Source organism: Diprion similis, chromosome 4, assembly GCF_021155765.1.
Source record: "Diprion similis isolate iyDipSimi1 chromosome 4, iyDipSimi1.1, whole genome shotgun sequence".
NCBI classification, from domain to species: Eukaryota; Metazoa; Arthropoda; class Insecta; order Hymenoptera; family Diprionidae; genus Diprion; species Diprion similis.
The window spans coordinates 16,478,729-16,497,333 of NC_060108.1; the positions used below are offsets into that span (position 1 = coordinate 16,478,729).

At 39.6% G+C, this 18,605-nt stretch overlaps 3 protein-coding genes across 4 annotated transcripts; 1 reads left to right on the forward strand and 2 right to left on the reverse strand.

Annotated features, from left to right (window-relative positions):
* Positions 1-7,701: 7,701 nt before the first annotated feature.
* Positions 7,702-8,613, reverse strand: LOC124405915. The gene is made up of 2 exons (XM_046881186.1): positions 8,122-8,613; positions 7,702-7,983 (listed from the first exon to the last, which is right to left on the reverse strand). Exons 1-2 carry the CDS (start codon positions 8,611-8,613, stop codon positions 7,732-7,734), a joined length of 744 nt encoding a protein of 247 aa, XP_046737142.1. The 3' UTR covers positions 7,702-7,731.
* A 243-nt stretch (positions 8,614-8,856) lies between these two features.
* Positions 8,857-11,810, forward strand: LOC124405591 (geranylgeranyl transferase type-2 subunit alpha). 2 transcript variants are annotated; one of them, XM_046880619.1, is made up of 7 exons: positions 8,857-8,949; positions 9,222-9,332; positions 9,588-9,706; positions 9,811-9,998; positions 10,089-10,286; positions 10,366-10,968; positions 11,054-11,810. In XM_046880619.1, the coding sequence occupies exons 1-7, from the start codon at positions 8,947-8,949 to the stop codon at positions 11,527-11,529; spliced, it is 1,698 nt and encodes a 565-aa protein (XP_046736575.1). In that variant the 5' UTR covers positions 8,857-8,946; the 3' UTR covers positions 11,530-11,810. The 2 variants fall into 2 exon arrangements, with proteins under 2 accessions (XP_046736575.1, XP_046736576.1); XM_046880620.1 differs by lacking the exon at positions 9,222-9,332 and having other exon boundaries at positions 8,899-8,949.
* Positions 11,811-12,323: 513 nt separating this feature from the next.
* On the reverse strand, positions 12,324-18,267 carry LOC124405916 (transmembrane protease serine 9-like). The gene is made up of 15 exons (XM_046881187.1): positions 18,212-18,267; positions 17,948-18,093; positions 17,452-17,583; positions 17,078-17,232; positions 16,916-16,988; positions 16,785-16,806; positions 16,652-16,707; positions 16,208-16,297; positions 15,761-16,085; positions 15,376-15,685; positions 15,134-15,291; positions 13,883-14,064; positions 13,425-13,788; positions 12,624-12,942; positions 12,324-12,537 (listed from the first exon to the last, which is right to left on the reverse strand). Exons 1-15 carry the CDS (start codon positions 18,265-18,267, stop codon positions 12,379-12,381), a joined length of 2,547 nt encoding a protein of 848 aa, XP_046737143.1. The 3' UTR covers positions 12,324-12,378.
* Positions 18,268-18,605: the final 338 nt, after the last annotated feature.

The window sequence follows — 18,605 nt, forward strand, 5'->3', positions numbered from 1 at the left end:
ACGTCGGAATAGTACCTCAAAGAATTGATTGCAGCTCTTTCCAAAGTCGTCGAAATTTTCGCCAAAAATCCAAAGGGGTTAGCCTTACTTTTTTTGTGATTTTTGGAGCTAAAAATTTCTGGTCTCCGAATTGATTTGTATGACCATTTATTGGCTAATTGGAACCCCGGGAACTCAAAAAACACATCAAAAAGAGCGTAGGACCAACAGCAGACAAATGACGAAGCAAATCTGCAGTTTTTTGGCTGTAACTTTTGAACCGTTGCTCGCAGCGTATTGGGACTGCGCTCAATCGATTTCTCTCGCAAAATTACGTCGGAATAGTACCTCACAGAATTGATTGCAGCTCTTTCCAAAGTCGTCGAAATTTTCGCCAAAAATCCAAAGGGGTTAGCCTTACTTTTTTTGTGATTTTTGGAGCCAAAAATTTCTGGTCTCCGAATTGATTTGTATGACCGTTTCTTGGCTAATTGGAACCCCAGGAACTCAAAAAACACATCAAAAAGAGCGTAGGACCAACAGCAGACAAATGACGAAGCAAATCTGCAGTTTTTTGGCTGTAACTTTTGAACCGTTGCTCGCAGCGTATTGGGACTGCGCTCAATCGATTTCTCTCGCAAAATTACGTCGGAATAGTACCTCAAAGAATTGATTGCAGCTCTTTCCAAAGTCGTCGAAATTTTCGCCAAAAATCCAAAGGGGTTAGCCTTACTTTTTTTGTGATTTTTGGAGCCAAAAATTTCTGGTCTCCGAATTGATTTGTATGACCGTTTCTTGGCTAATTGGAACCCCAGGAACTCAAAAAACACATCAAAAAGAGCGTAGGACCAACAGCAGACAAATGACGAAGCAAATCTGCAGTTTTTTGGCTGTAACTTTTGAACCGTTGCTCGCAGCGTATTGGGACTGCGCTCAATCGATTTCTCTCGCAAAATTACGTCGGAATAGTACCTCAAAGAATTGATTGCAGCTCTTTCCAAAGTCGTCGAAATTTTCGCCAAAAATCCAAAGGGGTTAGCCTTACTTTTTTTGTGATTTTTGGAGCTAAAAATTTCTGGTCTCCGAATTGATTTGTATGACCATTTCTTGGCTAATTGGAACCCCAGGAACTCAAAAAACCCATCAAAAAGAGCGTAGGACCAACAGCAGACAAATGACGAAGCAAATCTGCAGTTTTTTGGCTGTAACTTTCGAACCGTTGCTCGCAGCGTATTGGGACTGCGCTCAATCGATTTCTCTCGCAAAATTACGTCGGAATAGTACCTCAAAGAATTGATTGCAGCTCTTTCCAAAGTCGTCGAAATTTTCGCCAAAAATCCAAAGGGGTTAGCCTTACTTTTTTTGTGATTTTTGGAGCTAAAAATTTCTGGTCTCCGAATTGATTTGTATGACCATTTCTTGGCTAATTGGAACCCCGGGAACTCAAAAAACACATCAAAAAGAGCGTAGGACCAACAGCAGACAAATGACGAAGCAAATCTGCAGTTTTTTGGCTGTAACTTTTGAACCGTTGCTCGCAGCGTATTGGGACTGCGCTCAATCGATTTCTCTCGCAAAATTACGTCGGAATAGGACCTCAAAGAATTGATTGCAGCTCTTTCCAAAGTCGTCGAAATTTCCGCCAAAAATCCAAAGGGGTTAGCCTTACTTTTTTTGTGATTTTTGGAGCCAAAAATTTCTGGTCTCCGAATTGATTTGTATGACCGTTTCTTGGCTAATTGGAACCCCAGGAACTCAAAAAACACATCAAAAAGAGCGTAGGACCAACAGCAGACAAATGACGAAGCAAATCTGCAGTTTTTTGGCTGTAACTTTTGAACCGTTGCTCGCAGCGTATTGGGACTGCGCTCAATCGATTTCTCTCGCAAAATTACGTCGGAATAGTACCTCAAAGAATTGATTGCAGCTCTTCCCAAAGTCGTCGAAATTTTCGCCAAAAATCCAAAGGGGTTAGCCTTACTTTTTTTGTGATTTTTGGAGCTAAAAATTTCTGGTCTCCGAATTGATTTGTATGACCATTTCTTGGCTAATTGGAACCCCAGGAACTCAAAAAACCCATCAAAAAGAGCGTAGGACCAACAGCAGACAAATGACGAAGCAAATCTGCAGTTTTTTGGCTGTAACTTTCGAACCGTTGCTCGCAGCGTATTGGGACTGCGCTCAATCGATTTCTCTCGCAAAATTACGTCGGAATAGTACCTCAAAGAATTGATTGCAGCTCTTTCCAAAGTCGTCGAAATTTTCGCCAAAAATCCAAAGGGGTTAGCCTTACTTTTTTTGTGATTTTTGGAGCTAAAAATTTCTGGTCTCCGAATTGATTTGTATGACCATTTCTTGGCTAATTGGAACCCCGGGAACTCAAAAAACACATCAAAAAGAGCGTAGGACCAACAGCAGACAAATGACGAAGCAAATCTGCAGTTTTTTGGCTGTAACTTTTGAACCGTTGCTCGCAGCGTATTGGGACTGCGCTCAATCGATTTCTCTCGCAAAATTACGTCGGAATAGTACCTCAAAGAATTAATTGCAGCTCTTTTCAAAGTCGTCGAAATTTTCGCCAAAAATCCAAAGGGGTTAGCCTTACTTTTTTTGTGATTTTCGTAGCCAAAAATTTCTGGTCTCCGAATTGATTTGTATGACCGTTTCTTGGCTAATTGGAACCCCAGGAACTCAAAAAACACACCAAAAAGAGCGTAGGACCAACAGCAGACAAATGACGAAGCAAATCTGCAGTTTTTTGGCTGTAACTTTTGAACCGTTGCTCGCAGCGTATTGGGACTGCGCTCAATCGATTTCTCTCGCAAAATTACGTCGGAATAGTACCTCAAAGAATTGATTGCAGCTCTTTCCAAAGTCGTCGAAATTTTCGCCAAAAATCCAAAGGGGTTAGCCTTACTTTTTTTGTGATTTTTGGAGCCAAAAATTTCTGGTCTCCGAATTGATTTGTATGACCGTTTCTTGGCTAATTGGAACCCCAGGAACTCAAAAAACACATCAAAAAGAGCGTAGGACCAACAGCAGACAAATGACGAAGCAAATCTGCAGTTTTTTGGCTGTAACTTTTGAACCGTTGCTCGCAGCGTATTGGGACTGCGCTCAATCGATTTCTCTCGCAAAATTACGTCGGAATAGTACCTCAAAGAATTGATTGCAGCTCTTTCCAAAGTCGTCGAAATTTTCGCCAAAAATCCAAAGGGGTTAGCCTTACTTTTTTTGTGATTTTTGGAGCCAAAAATTTCTGGTCTCCGAATTGATTTGTATGACCGTTTCTTGGCTAATTGGAACCCCAGGAACTCAAAAAACACATCAAAAAGAGCGTAGGACCAACAGCAGACAAATGACGAAGCAAATCTGCAGTTTTTTGGCTGTAACTTTTGAACCGTTGCTCGCAGCGTATTGGGACTGCGCTCAATCGATTTCTCTCGCAAAATTACGTCGGAATAGTACCTCAAAGAATTGATTGCAGCTCTTTCCAAAGTCGTCGAAATTTTCGCCAAAAATCCAGAGGGGTTAGCCTTACTTTTTTTGTGATTTTTGGAGCTAAAAATTTCTGGTCTCCGAATTGATTTGTATGACCATTTCTTGGCTAATTGGAACCCCAGGAACTCAAAAAACCCATCAAAAAGAGCGTAGGACCAACAGCAGACAAATGACGAAGCAAATCTGCAGTTTTTTGGCTGTAACTTTCGAACCGTTGCTCGCAGCGTATTGGGACTGCGCTCAATCGATTTCTCTCGCAAAATTACGTCGGAATAGTACCTCAAAGAATTGATTGCAGCTCTTTCCAAAGTCGTCGAAAATTTCGCCAAAAATCCAAAGGGGTTAGCCTTACTTTTTTTCGTGATTTTTGGAGCCAAAAATTTCTGGTCTCCGAATTGATTTGTATGACCGTTTCTTGGCTAATTGGAACCCCAAGAACTCAAAAAACACATCAAAAAGAGCGTAGGACCAACAGCAGACATATGACGAAGCAAATCTGCAGTTTTTTGGCTGTAACTTTTGAACCGTTGCTCGCAGCGTATTGGGACTGCGCTCAATCGATTTCTCTCGCAAAATTACGTCGGAATAGTACCTCAAAGAATTGATTGCAGCTCTTTCCAAAGTCGTCGAAATTTCCGCCAAAAATCCAAAGGGGTTAGCCTTACTTTTTTTGTGATTCTTGTAGCCAAAAATTTCTGGTCTCCGAATTGATTTGTATGACCGTTTCTTGGCTAATTGGAACCCCAGGAACTCAAAAAACACATCAAAAAGAGCGTAGGACCAACAGCAGACAAATGACGAAGCAAATCTGCAGTTTTTTGGCTGTAACTTTTGAACCGTTGCTCGCAGCGTATTGGGACTGCGCTCAATCGATTTCTCTCGCAAAATTACGTCGGAATAGTACCTCAAAGAATTGATTGCAGCTCTTTCCAAAGTCGTCGAAATTTCCGCCAAAAATCCAAAGGGGTTAGCCTTACTTTTTTTGTGATTTTTGTAGCCAAAAATTTCTGGTCTCCGAATTGATCTGTATGACCGTTTCTTGGCTAATTGGAACCCCAGGAACTCAAAAAACACACCAAAAAGAGCGTAGGACCAACAGCAGACAAATGACGAAGCAAATCTGCAGTTTTTTGGCTGTAACTTTTGAACCGTTGCTCGCAGCGTATTGGGACCGCGCTCAATCGATTTCTCTCGCAAAATTACGTCGGAATAGTACCTCAAAGAATTGATTGCAGCTCTTTCCAAAGTCGTCGAAATTTTCGCCACAAATCCAAAGGGGTTAGCCTTACTTTTTTTGTGATTTTTGGAGCCAAAAATTTCCGGTCTCCGAATTGATTTGTATGACCGTTTCTTGGCTAATTGGAACCCCAGGAACTCAAAAAACACATCAAAAAGAGCGTAGGACCAACAGCAGACAAATGACGAAGCAAATCTGCAGTTTTTTGGCTGTAACTTTTGAACCGTTGCTCGCAGCGTATTGGGACTGCGCTCAATCGATTTCTCTCGCAAAATTACGTCGGAATAGTACCTCAAAGAATTGATTGCAGCTCTTTCCAAAGTCGTCGAAATTTTCGCCAAAAATCCAAAGGGGTTAGCCTTATTTTTTTTGTGATTTCTGGAGCCAAAAATTTCTGGTCTTTGAATTGATTTGTATGACCGTTTTTTGGCTAATTGGAACCCCAGGAACTTAAAAAACACATCAAAAAGAGCGTAGGACCAACAGCAGACAAATGACGAAGCAAATCTGCAGTTTTTTGGCTGTAACTTTCGAACCGTTGCTCGCACCGTATTGGGACTGCGCTCAATCGATTTCTCTCGCAAAATTACGTCGGAATAGTACCTCTTAGAATTAATTGCAGCTCTTTTCAAAGTCGTCGAAATTTTCGATAAAAATCCAAAAGGATTAGCCCTATTTTCTTCCTGATTTTCCGCGCGGAAAATACTCTGACTTGGAATATTCACGTATCGCCCTTTTTAGACTTTCCGGACTTCTATGATCACAGAATTAGATATCATGATCAACAACCGAACAACAGTCACGGAAACACAAAGGAAAACGATGTGATTTGATTTTTTGTTCATCTCAATATAGCTGACGTGTTATAAAGGCACCACAATATCACACATCACATATGTTATTCGTCAGAGTTTTGCCGTACCTCTCTGCATGCCGAAATTCAAGCTCAATGACAAACCTGTGCACTTAATTATGTGATGTTACATTTTGTCATATTCTGGTTGAGACAGTGTACACTGCACACCTACGCCCTCATTATATAACACGTAGGTTTTACATGTTATTATCAATCACAGATACGTTGTCTATTTGTCGTTCACTCGAATTTCATTCTCCAACTAGTTAAATTACTGCACACTGACGCCTGAACAGACGTACCATAATTCAGGCTTATTGAATGAATATCAGAAACATGTAGTAGCTATCAATTTGCGATTGTATTCAAGTGTATCAATTTCCAAAGGCGACAAATTCAACGTTTCAAATCATTCTGAAAATCCCTACATTTGATACATCTCTCAACGCACTGAAAATTAGATCAGTACACACGACAACTACAGAAGTGTTCAACATTATTAGTTATACAGAAACTACGAGTATATACGCAGTATTTGTAACATTTACCACTATTGATCAGCCAACTTCGAATCATACATTTTGTCCCTAATTACATATTCTTCTTGCCATTTGTACCATATTGAAAAGTTCACGGAAAAAATGAGAGCTTGCGAATTGATGCGTACATCTATAGTAAACAATCGCTAACGATGCAAAGAGTAGATTGACGTGCGTATTGTCAAGAAAGGTCGCCAATGGCACGCGGTGTTTCCAAGTGGTCACCCATCCAAGTACTGACCGCGCCCAATGTTGCTTTACTTCGGTGATCGGATGAGAACCTTCTTTTTTTTTATATAAATTTGTTTATTTGATACCAATAAATGTACAATATCTACAATGCTGCACTTACAATTATCTTATTTTATGTAACTCCTGCTTAAATTTAAGCTTAATCTAACATTTTGTTTTGAATCAAGATATGTTATCTTATTGTCTACTGTTTTGTTTAGAACTTGGGTGCAGTATTGTAGCGAACGCAATAGTAATTGACTTAGATACAGGAAAAGTACGCGCAAAAACCTGTGATCGAAAATTTTCCCAGACATAATATGAGCCTGTTTGCTGTTTACGAAATAGCATTTGTTTCAGTTATTTATATTTTTGTGTTGTTAAATATTTCTAGTTTTTGATAAGGTAGTTTATGTTTAAACGTGTGAGGTATATTGTGTCTTCTTATATTTGTAATGTTTTTTGTAAGATTATTGTTATTTAATTGTTGTTCATAGAAGTTATTTGCTAGTTTGTATATACAGTCTTTTATGAATATCATGTCGGCAGTCTCGTGCATTGTTTTAATTTTAGCGTATCTGTTCTCTGAGAGAATGAGTCTTAGGCACTTATTTTGGTATCTTTGGAGAAGTAGTAAGTTGGTTGGGGATGCACCGCACCACACCGGGGCTGAATATGTCAGGATTGGTCTCAAGATCATTGTGTAAATTAATTTTTTGTTTTTTATAGATAGTGGTGAGCCCTTCACCATCAAAGGGTACACTTTCTTCTGTACTATGAATGCTTTTCTGATTGTTTGCTTGATGTGAGCATGGTATGTCAGTTTGGGATCTAGATGAACGCCTAAGTATTTGACTGTACTGGTTGGTTCTATACTGTGATTGTATACTTTCATTGGTTGGAATATTCTTGTATTATTTCTTTTCTTTGCAAAAGTTATGACTTCGGTCTTGGACGCATTTAGTGAAATTTTCCACGGACGAGAACCGGTGCTTTCAACATGGTATGGCCGTTGCCGTATGTAATATATATCTGTTAGTTCATAAATTAAAATTATATATTTTATTATTACTAACGCTTGTTATTTGATAAAGACTATATAGTAATCACCGAACTTTTTTCACATTCAGTCTGGAGATTTCGATAATTTTTACATGGTAATAAATTAATACGTCAACATATCAATAATGTGCACATTTCATTACTGGATTGAAAGTTACAATTTTTATTTCAAATTGTAAAAGACCATCGTGAGCATATTATTGATATGACTTGCCCGTATAAAATGAAATAGAACTGCATGTATTTGATTGAATTTATTCGGTCAATGACGCGCAGAGACTTGCAATTAACATGATACATTGTTTTCCTATTCGTCACCTCAGACATTATGAAGTACTGCTCCGTTTCAACTCGTCTTTCATTCCGTCGATTTTCTGGAAATCAACTCGTGGTAAAGTTACTTTCGGAATTGGCCAAGCTGTGTTAGGATCGACAGACACCGGATTCAAAAAATGGTCAGTCAATTCTTGCACACTTTGACCCCAACGACTGTTCAAGATAAATCCCATCGTCGCGCTGCATGCAAGTAGTCGATGACCGTCTTCGTTAAGGGATTCCAATCTCTCCACCATCAGTTTCTGGTAATAGACAATCACAATATTAACGTACAACCGACTGCAAATTCTCTACGATCAATGTAGGACTATAAAACGCTGTTGATTTAATCATATTATGTTTCCATTCAGTTTTCAAAATCATAAATTCATTGGAATTACGTGATTCTTGTCGCTCAGCAGTCTGAGCTCGCGATAAAACTGATACAAATTAAGTAGCGTTCTTCTGTACGTTGTAGAAGCCAGTTCAAAACTGTCTTCGAGATTGTCATTTGAAGGCTGCTTCTCTTGCGTAGAATTATACTCCGAGGCCTTTCTTCCATACCATTTATTGAAAAATCTCCCACCTGCTTCAACTTGAGCGGGAAAGCATTTCGTGCGTCCCGTTAACCGCGAACATTTGACGAACAAGTGTCTACACAGTTGGAAAATCTCTTCTTCCGGTGCTTCGATCAAATGCACGAGATATTGGGGATATACTAACAGCAATCCGGTCACTGCGTCGGAGGAATATTCCTTCGCGGCGAGACTGAACGCTTTTAACACATGGTCACTAGATTCGTTCGTTTTAGCGCAATAAATCAGCCTGCAGATATCCGAAGCTCTGTTGCTCTCGACGAAATGCAACATCGACTTTCTCTGAGGTTCCTCCATTGTGTTACGCAGCTGTTTGGTCGATAGAATTGATACGGTGGATGTCAGCACACCTTTCAAACACTTGTTGCTGTATGTTTGTTTGATATATCAGGCTGCACCTTTCGTTGTGGTGTCCTATTATTCCTCAATCCTCAATTGGCAGTTTTTATGTTTAAATCTCCCGCGCATAAAGTAGGATACGGTCCTACAAAATGGCTGCCGTACGTTCACAGCCACTCACACGGCGCATGCGCTTCATCACTCTGTCGATGCAGTCCATCGATGGCTCTGATAAAACTGTCAAAATCGTGACATAACCTTTTTCGAGGGTTGAATGTATGGTGAGCAATAATGGTGAGAATCATAACATAGCAATAACAAATATTGTAGAAAGTATTACCTGCTACTAGTTTGGCGGACTTAATCTCGTGGACATACGAATTTTCTGGAGAAAAATAGTTCAAGACCAGCACCGTCTAACCTGAAACTTGGAGCAAAGGGATGAAATTGTAGTTTCTCGATTGTTATGTGCTGGACACCGTTTATTGTCTTGAAAGATCAAAAAAGTTTTTATCAGTCCAAGCAACATAACATAGAACTAATTCATTTGGTTTTTTCAATTGCAGCATGGTCGAGTGAAAGTGCGCACTACTGCGGAGCAGGAGGAATTGAAGAAAAAAGAAAGGGCTAAGAAGGTTGTTCAATATCGAGCTGGGATTGATTTGATATTTAGAAAGGTCTAATCATAATTCTTACTGCTTTCATTTAAGTGAACACGCCTCTTCCTAAAGCTTTGGGTTTGGTTTTAAGCATCCTGAGAGTATTTAATCTACAACTATGAAGATTTGAGAATTCAAATTCACATCAGTCTTCTCAAATTCTAATATTTTTCCCTGGTTGTCTCTGCTGGCATTTCAGTAGTGAAATGCGTTTTACAACTCGCGTCGTATAAATATTACCCCCATTACTCATTCAAAATTTACTTATATTAGAGAAAAGAAGGGATATGGGATGACGAAATATTCCTTGTGAGTGAGCAAATGGTTCTGAAAAATCCTGACATCTATACTCTGTGGAATGTACGCAGAGAAGCTTTTGGTGGAATAAAATGGTAAATTGTAATTCCAATTTAAATGAGCAGCACTGTCTTCATACAAATAGTTATAAATACATGAATAATAATAAAAACATATTGTATCGTAATTAATTTTTCAGGAGTCAAGAAGATTACGTAGAACAATTGAAGAAGGAATTAATATTAACCGAGCATTGCTTACGGGCCAATCCGAAATCTTATAGCGTATGGCATCAGAGATGTTGGGTGAACGATCATTTACCCGAACCAGACTGGGCAACGGAATTATCACTGTGTGCAAAGTGCTTGAACTTGGATGAGAGAAATTGTGGGTTCACGATCTTACCATCAAAATTAGTAGTAGCGTGATTATTTAAAGAATTTTGTATGTTCAATTATTTATTTGTTTCTGTTCTAGTTCACTGCTGGGACTACAGGCAGTACGTTGTAAAAAAGGCTGGTATACCAGAGGATGAGGAGTTCAAGTTTTCAACAATGAAAATAGAAACTAATTTCTCCAACTACTCGTCGTGGCACTATCGTAGTCTGATATTGCCAAAAATGTTTCCGGATGAAAACGGAGAGCTACCTATTAGAGAGGATAAACACATAGAAGGTGAATATTTCAGTAGATTGACAATCCCCACTATACTCAAATACACTTAATTAACATACCACATATTTTATGTTTCCAGAACTTGATCTTGTAATGAACGCCACCTTCACCGATCCAAACGATACTAGTGCCTGGTTTTATCAGAGGTGGCTTCTGAATACCAGGTCAACGTCAAATAAAACTGTATGGGGAATAAGAATGAATGAGACCAGAGTAGTTGTGGCTTTTAACAAGGAAGTATCATTGAACAAGAGGAACACCCAACTCAAAGTAGACGAAAATTTGATCGACACGAATTTCAGATCTTGTAGTGATAAGAACTACGCTTCTGTGTGGATTGCAACTCTCCCTGAAAATGGGGTACAGTTGAAGAGGAATAGTGTCATTGAAGTAATGCACGATGGAGCTGATCACAAGCTTGACTGGTCCTTGTATGATCAGGCTTGGGCTTATAACAGTGAATTGCCACGCGATCAGGAGCACAACATCAAACACTTGAGTATACAGTTGGAGAATTACAAACAACTTGCTGAAATAGAACCGGATAATAAATGGGCATTGCTGACAGGTATAATTCTCATGAAGAACATTGACTCTGTTAAATATCATGCCACCATTTTGAATGACTTGGATACGTTGACTCGGATCGATAAAAAGCGATCTCAATACTACAATGATTTGCGTGAGTTTCACTTCTGCTCAATTATATTGATTTGAGGTCGATTAATTCTACTCCAAAAGTATAAAGACTTATTTTGTAATTTCAGGAAGCAAATACGCAATAGAATTTACAATACGTCAGATTTTCGCGGATAAAGGGATCCAATCTGAAATTTCTCAGATCGATCTGCCATGTATGAATCTTACGACGCTTTGGATGGAGCAGTACTTGAGCTTTATGGAGCAAATAAATCTAGCTGGTAATCAATTGGGTAATTCGCTACAGAAGCTTTGCGCCTTGCAGTCGTGTGTGAAGCTGTCTTTATCGAGTAACGGTATAAAGTCACTGCGGCGTTTCCCAGAGTTGAAATCCCTCAGGTTTTTGTCATTGAGAGACAATAAGTTGTCTAGTCTCGATGAGATACTGGATTTAGTTAAACGAAATAACTTAACTGAGCTCGATATACGTGACAATCCTGTTTCTAATTCAACTGACGTTGCCACACAGTTGACTATGATTTCACCTCAACTCAAAGTGTTTTTAACTAGTCAACCAGGCTCAAACATTGATTCTTCATCATGAGTTTAATTCTTCTGATACATTTTGTAAATACCGAGTCTGATGAAGTATGAAGACTTAAAAGCAAGAAGTGAAACTTTGCATATGCAATGAAATTTTGTATATGATATTAACCGCGCGTTTGCAAATTTTTCAATCATGCTTGCTGCTACGTATTTGATTCTGTTGTACGCACATTTGCCCTGTACAGTGCTGAAAATACTGTATGAATAATGTATGGTATAATTAGGTATGTGGTGAGAGTCACATAACACCAATTTCGAATAAATATTCACATTCCTAAATAATGTTGATCATTCTCCACACCTCATCTCATGTTATCACTATACTTAGAATAATTCAGGTACATTCTAGACGCCAGAGTTAACGGATTCTATGATTTTTGTATAAAATTCGCCATTTTCCAGTGTACCATAAATACATTTTTTGGGAACCACTACGTCGTAGTCCCAAGAAACCAATAGACTCAAAACGCGAAGAAACAGTATATTACCAAAAGACGTTGTTCCCGAAAAAAATTATAAGAATCTCATTTTTTGTAAAGCGGTTCGTTTCGCAATCTTTGAATTAAACTTACGTAGTTCCGGAAGTCAAAATATTGGTACATACAGAAGAAAGTTACTGTAGAATGATTATAGTGAGACCAGAAATGATTTCTTCGAACCGCACATTTGTATTTTACTCCGCAATATTTACTAATTGAGATTTTGGATCGGAAAGGTACAAAAAACAGAAATACGAGTAGGCATATGTTTATGCTTTAGGAGTTGTATTCAAACAGCTCAGTATTTTCTTTCAATAGGTGTTTCATATTCAATTCCGTATTCCCCGGTCTTGGCTAATCGTAATTGATTAGTTTACTATTCCATTGATCCAGTCGATGTAGGCAGATACACGGACGAATACAGACGGTGCGCCGACAGTTCCGCAAGGAGAAATTCCCCAGGATACAACACCGACGAGTTCCCATGATCCGGAGATGTATTGAGCCAATGGGCCACCGGAGTCACCCTGATAAATCATTTACATATTAAGAAATCCATAAAATCGTATGTCCACGCACATCAAACACTGCGGATGATCGCATGAATACTTACCGAGCAGGCAGAGATCCTCGAGTTGTCGAGGGGTCCAGTGCAGACGTTGTCAATGGCGGTTGGCACCAGAGGAGGGTTTGCGACGATTCTAGCCAGGGCGTCGTAGCACACTTGGGTGTCAACGATGGGGATGGTGGCCGTCTGCAAAACGGTCGGCATCGACGGAAATATGGTCTGGGAAACGGATCCCCATCCAGAGAGGACCGCGTCTCCGGCGTGCAGGGTTCCTGCAGCTGGCAGACCGATGGTGGCTACGTTAGCGTTCAGGGTGAAGGGCCTAGCGAGCTTGATTAAAGCGATGTCGTGAGGTGCCACACCGCTGAAATGAGAGAATAGCGTTCGATGACAGATGTTTTCGTAAAGTCAATCATTAATCCCGAGATCTCTCTACCAAGGAAAGTACCCAAAGCGTATACAGTTCCACGCCGATTTTCTGCATTCTATGGTGTGTGTATAGTACAAGTAAAAAAATTAGACGCGTTGTTTTACGTCCTAGTTCAGTCGCTCAAGAGTTAAAGAACGAGGGGTACAATCGTTGAGAGTAAAAACTGTGTGCATTTGAATTTATGAACAGATATTACACATTATCGCGAAGTCACGAGAACGAGTGATCGATATTTGGAAGTATAAACTTCAGCGAAGGTTTTCAACTCTTGAACAACCGAATTTTCCCGTAATAAAATACTTGTTGAATGATTCTTCATGTAGATACTCCAAAATATCACAAAATGAATGAGATTCCAAAAGAAGGAAATCGGTAAGGTACACCCGGAGCAGGTTCCCTCTAAAATTTATCCTTACCCAACGTAAGACGGGTGAATGAAGGTTTGGCCAACAGCACTGGACTGCTGGGTGCCTTCGACGACATTGATGAGGTGCTTTCCGGCATAGACGGTGGTGCTACCGAAGCTCGGGAGCTCGGTGAAGCAGTGACCAGCAGTGACTACCCACTCCTCGCTGATGAGGGATCCACCGCAGCTGTGGCTGGCAGCAATAATGATGCTCCATCCCCACCAGAGAGACACTTGATAGGGGTAGGCGCCCTGGACGGCATCCTGACCGTTTACGATACGACTGTTGCCGAAGAGGTGGTGGAGCTCGGGATAAGCACCCTGGACGGCACCATGACCGTTTACTTGCGCCCAGGTGGGGTTTGCCTCACCAACTGCAATTCGTTGACAAAACTTACTTCAGAAATGCACTTTGTTATAGTACGAACTGCGAATACGTTCAGAGTTAATTTTCAGCACTTGACTTACCGGCAGCTACAGTCGCGAGGACAGCCAAACAAGCGATTGCGGCGAATTTCATCGTGCTTTGGACAATCTTCCCAGGTTTCACCGTCGTTTTATATATTTTCTCATATGGACATGTATACAAGTGTCGGCGGCCTATCACTGAAATCTCATTCGCAGATAGGGGGTTGATCAAATTAACAGAAATTCGTGATTATCTATAAACTATACAGATTCAAGTTGATAGTCACACCTGATACAGATATCTTTGTGATTAAATTTTTTTCTCTGTATTTCGTTTTTATATTTGCCAAGCAGCTTCCTGTGCGAAAATCGAAATATCGGACCCATAGGAACGCGATAAAGTAAAAATAAAACGATTATTTCAGGGGATTGGGAAGGCTAAAAACCTCAAGAAATAGTATTTATAAGAAAATCGCGTATATTTTCCTACTTGATTCTATATGCCATTTGAATTTCAACCGCAATTTTGGCCGTCGAAGCCTTCCTAGTCGCCTTACCATATCGTCATATTACTTGAACTCTTTGTACGCAAGTATGGCCAAACACGGTGAAATTCAACATACAATCGCGGGTGGATCGATTCTACTATGTTTTGTGCTACTGTGTGTTTAGGTACAGAAATCCAGGCGTTGCATGGATGCAACTGGATTTCTCATATTTCTAATGAATCTAAACAATGATTTTTTCCAATTGCTGATGTTAAAGGTCTTTTTCATTTTTGTGCAGACCATAAATAAGGCAGAGATATCAACAATGATTTAAAATCTCGGTAGCCAATTGCAAGTTATCGAATGATAACAGTCGTCGATGATCGAGACTACGGATAATTTACGTTTGCCAGACGTATTTTATAGACACAATCTGGTTTAGATGAGATCAGAAATCAAAATTGCAATTAGTAACAATATTATTATCGAAAATTGATCCCTTAAAAAATTGTGCTTATCAGATTTATTAACGCCGTGACTAAGTTATCGCATTCCGATAAAACATCTGTCTAATAGATAAGATAGGCGAGGTGTGGAACACAAAAGAGGAGATCCAAATATCTATACTGGTGGTTGTGTCTAAAAGATAAGATAGGCGAGGTATGGAACACGAAAGAGGAGATCCAAATATCTATACTGGTGGTTGTGGTACTTTATTGCACTGACGTTTACACGATGCAATCTCACGCCAGCTTCACGTCCCTTTACTACAACGCATCTTCGAGTACATTCATATCGCAATTAACTGAATTAACGGCTGTACTAAGCAGTTTGAGCAGTTATCCAGTTGGTGTAATTGGAAACCCGCGCGTAGACAGACGGCATGCCGGAAACACCGCAGGGGAAAACACCCCAGGATACAACGCCGACGAGCTGCCACACGCCGTTTATCAACTGGGCAAGAGGACCGCCTGAGTCGCCCTTAACAAGGAGGAGATGCACTCGGTTATTACGATTCAAATGTAGGCAGTCACGAAAACACTTTGCTCATGCTGCGATACTCACGGCGCAGAAGGTAACGCTCAAGTTGCTCGGAGATCCGGTGCAGATGTTCGTGTCGTCGAGCGGCGTGACGCCAATCAGACTGTACAGAGCGGAGTAGCACGCGCTGTTGGTGATTATAGGGACGGTAGCAGTCTGCAGAACGGTTGGCAGAACGATGGTTTCGTTGAAAGATACGGAACCCCATCCGGTAAGGACCGCATTTCCGGTGTGCGTGGCGTTTTGGGCAGGTAGCGTGATCGCAGAAATGGCGGAGGTGAAGTTGAAGGGAGTGGTGAGTCTGAGCAGGGCGATGTCGTGAGGATTTTCTCCTCTGGAATAGTCAGAGCATATAGAATTTTACCGAATGTACAAAATCCGAGTACGAAATTCAAGCTGCACGTCTTACCCTTGGTAAAGAGGGTGGATTATCTGCTCTTTGACGGTCGACGACTGCTGAGTGGACTCGTTGACGTTGATTGTGTATTTGCCCCCGTAAACTGTCAGGCTTCCATACTCTGGCAGGTCACTGAGACAATGACCCGCGGTTATGACCCATTCTCTGTTTATTATTGCACCACCGCAAATGTGGGTGGAGTTGATTTCCGGCGGAAATCCCCACCAAATAGATGCTTGGTAAGGATAAGCTCCCTGGACAGCATTCTGCCCATCGGTAATCCGCGAGTTGATCAGTACCTTGTTGTTTTGAGCCCTTGAGTGACTCAAGTGTTCAGCTGCGGCGGAGAATCGGTGATGCAGGTGCGGGCAAATAATTTGAAAATGGAAAAGGAAGAGAGTTCAGGCAGTGGTCGAGGGGGAAAGTGGACTTCCATTTTTAGCAATTATGGTTACTCACGGGCTACCAGATGGACCGCGAATAAGGCGAAGGAAACAACAGCGTAGAACTTCATCCTCGTTTTGCGCAGTCCGATTACTATCTGATCGGCTTTTATACAGATTCAGTTAATCAAATCGTATTTTTCAATCTATCATTGAGCATTCAGTATTATCGCCAGCAGCTGCACAATTTGTCAATTGCTGGTTGTAACCGAATTTGTACCTTTCTGATATTTGCATCGAACGTTATGTCAGTTTCTCGTAGCAGCAGGAAAGCATTATTTTATTTATATTTTGATCTTGAAAAAAAGGTGAATCTTGAAGTCATTAGATCTTAATTTTTTCAGTGGTGACGCGCAGACAAGATTTATTGAACCGTAAGGAAAATCTACACCTTACGTGTGACAATTTTGCTTTAAAGTGATTTTTTTTATCAACTCAAATAACGATCATTGCGAAATACCCGCAAGATGATTATCGACTATCGAGAACAGTGTATATACGTAAACAGTCTGTAATCTAGTTCCGAGAAACAATAAGTAGAGAATCTTCTTTGCATCTTTCTGGATAAAATTGATTTTGTATTATAATCTTACCCTTTATTCTTCACGACGTAATCTGCAATCAGTTAAATCGATAAGTCAGATTGAAAACGCAGTAATCTTGAGATAAAACGCTTATCAAGACGGACTATGACGACGCACTGTTGTTTCCATTCAGCTATTACTAGCGGCTTTGATATTTGTTTTTGTCAATAAAAAATCAATGTCCATTGGCTGGATTCTTACTTTGCCGTAGATCTGAGAGCAATAAAAGTCAGATCACCTGGTTCAAAGTGACGGTTAAAAAATACGTAGAAATTCATAAAAATCGATATCAGGTATAAAACGATCAATTGTAAATTATGTGTTTGAGCAGGGAGGTTGACTGTGAGAAATTCGCGGTGACAGTAATATTGATTATTTGCTGATCGTTGATACGAGAATGCGTATGAGATCTGTAAATTATTACGTCCTGGGAAATCGTGGCTGCTCTGCAGACGATCTTAAACGTAGGCATGCGAAATAATCTGAACGTATAGTAAGAGTCCTCAATATTAAGTCCTTATAGTAGGTATATGAAGTTATTATACGCTTTCGGGAACAAGTTCAGAACATTTCAATTAAAAAATATGTTCACATAAATAATGTCCTCAATTTAGATTCTAAACAATAGCCTAGGGTATAATGAATTATAATAATTACAAAGAGAAAAAATGCCAACGTTTGAAACAAGCGGAAGAATGGAATAAGTGTGAGATACAAATCTTAGATTTATCTACAACCATAGAGCACAGTTTCGAAGCTCTGTGACTAGACCAAAAGTCATGTCTTAGAATAAGCAGTAAATGTCTAACTGTAATAAAATATTACTTCCAACATTGTGAAACCCGTCTCTCCGTGTTTTTATATTATTAACGAGATTAACGTACGAAGATTCAAGAATGTAGAGAAATCCTTTCAGCGAGTGTTTTTTTTTTTATTAATGAGATTAACGTATGGAGATTCACAGAATATACAGAAATACTTTTGCAATTAGCCAAGTATAGGAATTTTCAACGATCATGCTCGACAACGCTCTATAAATCAAATCTACACTAACGATTAACTAGTAGTGTAATTCAATCTGCATTTATCATATCACTGTAATAGTTAATCTGAGCAACTTAAATAAATTGTTAAATAATGAAATGAAATAGAATGAACAAATAAATACATACAATTCTTTTCGCAGATTTCTAAAATTACGTATGATATGCCGATCAATTTTCCACAGAATACAAAGAATAATTCATTGTGACACCGTACAGTGACGTACATGTATTTTATCGCTGTAACAGTTAATCTAAGCAACTCAACTAGATTGCTAAATATTGAAATAAAAGAAGTGAATAAACGATTACAATTATTTTCGCAGGTTCTGTATATCCACGTATAATATACCAATTAATTTTCTCTTCCACAGAATACGGGGAATAATTCACTGTAACACCACAGAGTGACACAGGCAATTAACTATACAAAATACTGCCGTGGACATCTTATTATCAGGGTTTCGCGGTCAACGAATTTTCTCTTTTGTCCTTTACTCCAGTGAATACACAAATTAAAGATGGTTCTTAGCAGGCCAAAGACAACGAGTAATAAATAAGTTGCTGTCACAGCTACGCCTTTGAGGAATTTAAATTCACTTCTTAAACTCAGCTTAAAGCGACTTTATACATACATCAAACATCTTACAATATCTTAGCACGGAAATACTATAGACTAACACGATTATTCAAGTCACCATAAAACCAAGTCAATGCCAATTTGTACAAATGTTGCATCATTTGATATTGCCAAGAATTACTGGTGAAAAAACATAAAACAGTAAAT

Bases quoted from the DNA above. Each gene is read 5' to 3' on its own strand.
- LOC124405916 (XM_046881187.1), bottom strand. From the start codon at position 18,267: ATGTCCACGGCAGTATTTTGTATAGTTAATTGCCTGTGTCACTCTGTG. The intron at 16,086-16,207 runs GTGAGTAACCAT...TCTCCGCCGCAG, and splicing joins CGCGGTCCATCTGGTAGCCC to CTGAACACTTGAGTCACTCA. The intron at 14,065-15,133 runs GTACAGCCGTTA...ATAATCACGAAT, and splicing joins ATAACTGCTCAAACTGCTTA to TTCTGTTAATTTGATCAACC.
- LOC124405915 (XM_046881186.1), bottom strand. From the start codon at position 8,613: ATGGAGGAACCTCAGAGAAAGTCGATGTTGCATTTCGTCGAGAGCAAC. The intron at 7,984-8,121 runs GTAATTCCAATG...GTCTATTACCAG, and splicing joins TGCTGAGCGACAAGAATCAC to AAACTGATGGTGGAGAGATT.
- LOC124405591 (XM_046880619.1), top strand. The intron at 10,287-10,365 runs GTGAATATTTCA...TTATGTTTCCAG, and splicing joins AGAGGATAAACACATAGAAG to AACTTGATCTTGTAATGAAC. The intron at 10,969-11,053 runs GTGAGTTTCACT...TTGTAATTTCAG, and splicing joins TCAATACTACAATGATTTGC to GAAGCAAATACGCAATAGAA.